General features: G+C 34.0%; 1 protein-coding gene across 1 annotated transcript in view; it reads right to left on the bottom strand.

Moving 5' to 3' along the window:
- Nucleotides 1–231: 231 nt before the first annotated feature.
- The window catches only part of LOC107563609 (estrogen-related receptor gamma-like), a 32843-nt gene continuing 30129 nt past the window's right edge, over nt 232–2945 (bottom strand). Inside the window, exon 5 of the mRNA XM_016248514.1 lies at nt 232–243. Coding sequence (XP_016104000.1) covers nt 239–243 — 5 coding nt within the window. The 3' untranslated portion in view covers nt 232–238. The remainder of the gene's footprint in view (nt 244–2945) is intronic.

Raw genomic sequence — 2945 nt, 5'->3', positions numbered from 1 at the left:
TTCCTGTGCAAACTAGCATTTAGAACTAGCATTCTGACTGCATTTAAAAGCATCCTAAGCATAACACGTCAGTCAGCAGTGTTGGGTACAAGTAACGTGAGTTACGTAATCAGATGACTTTTTTTCAAGTAACTAGTAAAATAATGCATTACTTTTTAATTTACAATAAAATACCTGAGTTACTTTTTTCAAATAAGTAACTCCAGTTACTTTGTTTACCATGTATTGAGTGACAGCTCTACTGTCCCCATGTTGAGAGGAATCAGGAGTGAGTGCAGAGGCGTTGTGTGCGCTGTGTGATGATACTGTAGTTCTAGACTAAATGAGAACATGCATTTACTCATCTCACTTACACAAAAACACATTCAGTATTCCTCAAAATGAATAAAAGCAGTGAAATGCAAACTTAGAATAAGAAGCAAACCTGTGATAATTAAATGTTAAATACCACAAATATCCTATAAGTATTAAATTTACTTAAATGATTTTAGCAAATGGCTGCAATATAACAAAGAGTGAAAAATTTAAGGGGGTCTGAATACTTTCCGTACCCACTGTATATATATCACACTATTTGCTTTACAGAAATAACACATGCTGCAATTAAATATATTTATTTGACATAATATTTACCAAATTATAACTAAATCATTTGAAAATGAATCAATATAAAATTATTTGAACGTCATGAAATAAGAAACCTGTGAAATATACAGATTTATACTTACACAGATAGCAACTTTTAATGCTATTATAGTATTTTTCACAAATTCGGAAACTGCTGGGAGCTCCTGTGCATCTGCGCTCAGCACTGTCAGAATAAAAGTCCCTTTTCCGATACTTATTGGCCAAATATCGGCCGATGACAAAACAAAAAATGATAGACTACTACTCAAGTCAAGTCACAATAACTATATTTCTAAAGCGCAATATGGATTGTTTACAAAGCAGCTTCACAGTAATAATAACAGTGTTAATGTTGCTAAATTAATCAATTATTAAACACATTGAATTTCAGCTGTAAAGTAACTTAACAGAAGACAATAGTGTCATCATTCAGATCGATGTTGGTTCAGTTCAGATCAATAACAGTGTCAAGTGTTATTAACAAGTCGATAGCAGTGTTGAGGGTAACGCAGAACGTAATCAGATTACTTTTTAAGTATCTAGTAAAGTAACACAATACTTTTAAATTTGCAACGAAACGGAGTTACTTTTTCAAATAAGTAACGTGAGTTACTTTGACTTTCCCATTTATTCACAGACATCTCTCTTGTCCCCGTGTTGTGAGAAATCGTGAATAAGTGCAGAGGCACTTCCTTTAGCCTGAGGCTTATTAATTTCACTTTTGGTGTGAAAGGGCCTTTCATTTGCCAAAAATAGAACTTGTGTGTTTTTGTTATTTAAATAGAATCAAGCAAGCCCAGCCCAGGTGACAAAAAGTAACGCTAAAGCAATGTAATGCACTACTTTAAAAGTAACATTCCCCAACACTGGTCGATAGTATTTTTGAATGTTAATGGTCTTTTAAGCCCCAATACAAATGACATTTGTTATAATTTACACATTTTATATTAAGTAGCTTCACGTTTTTTGACAGATACAGTTTTCAAGAAGCTTACCAATACTGTAAACCTTTTTTTAAAGCTTTCTTAGTTAATTAAATATTTAGTAATTTACATTTTACACTGGATTAGTGCGTGCAGTTGGTACAGTTATACTGTAAATCTATCTCTGAACAGGTCAGTAACGGTTGCAGATGAAGCTTCTCCGTCAGCGTTCTCCTGCTTTGCTCTCTGAAATCTTCCACAAACGCTTCCATCCCCCATTCCCAACTTATGCAATTATGTTAACATTATTGCACAGATCAAGTGGAGGGTCCCAAGATGTATTCAATAATTAGACACCCCCCCCCCCCCCTTGTATCTGGGTTATACGAATCAGTATGCAAATGTAGCAGATCTCTTTGGGTTTGGGGTAAATAAAGGTGTGAAAACGAATGTGATAAAGTCTGATCGCTCCTCTTCCTGTTTTCCCATTTGTTGTCACGACCAACTAAACAGCACTAATCAAACACATTTCCTGTGCGTTTCCAGATAACAGATTCATGGTTTTCCCACAACTAGAATGTGCAGCGCCTATCGTATTTTCTGCAGAAGGAAAGGCTGAGACTTCCTATTCTGGGATGCGTCCCTGTGGGATCATTACGGAGGATACGTCTTGAATTGCAGTGTTGGTTAGCGTATCGCGGCCGTCTGATTAGCACTCCATCAGGAGACTAACGGCTCTCATTCCCTCTCAAATATGCTGCTTGTCTCACGTAAACACACTTCTGACTATCGGCATAAGGTCTGGTCCACGTCGCGGATTATTCTGGCCTCAAAGTGCAGCAGAGAGGAAGAGGCCAGAATAAATTACGTTGAGAACTAGGCCTTGTGCTGATGTGTAAGGCGAACAACCACAGCTGAAATTAGCAGAAGACATTCAAAGGCTGATCACTATTTTTGCACCCTGATCACTGCACGATTTGGGGATTTTTTCTTTTTTTTTCCTGATAAAAATTGTGATTGTGATTTAAAATGCAATACAAATGTTGTGATTACATATGACTATAAAATATTAATAAAATACTATTAATAAATATTATTATTATTATTAAAATATTAAACAAATTACTATTATAATGTCCCATTGTAAAAAAAAATATTTATTTTATATTTAAGAAAAATAATAATATAATAAAATACATTTTAATTTAAAGTATAACTGTAAATTTACAGTAGTAATATTTATGGCTGCATGATTTGGGGAAAATCTAGCCGTGATAAAAATTGTGATTGTGATTTAGAACGCAATGAAATGTTGTGATTCTATTTCAATATGATTTAAAATACTGCTAAAAACATAAATATAATAATAATAATAATAATAATAATAATAAATAC

Source organism: Sinocyclocheilus grahami, unplaced genomic scaffold, assembly GCF_001515645.1.
Source record: "Sinocyclocheilus grahami isolate Dianchi unplaced genomic scaffold, SAMN03320097.WGS_v1.1 scaffold881.1, whole genome shotgun sequence".
Lineage (NCBI taxonomy): Eukaryota > Metazoa > Chordata > Actinopteri > Cypriniformes > Cyprinidae > Sinocyclocheilus > Sinocyclocheilus grahami.
Note: the sequence above shows the minus strand (reverse complement) of the source record. Positions and strands in the feature narration are given on the sequence as shown.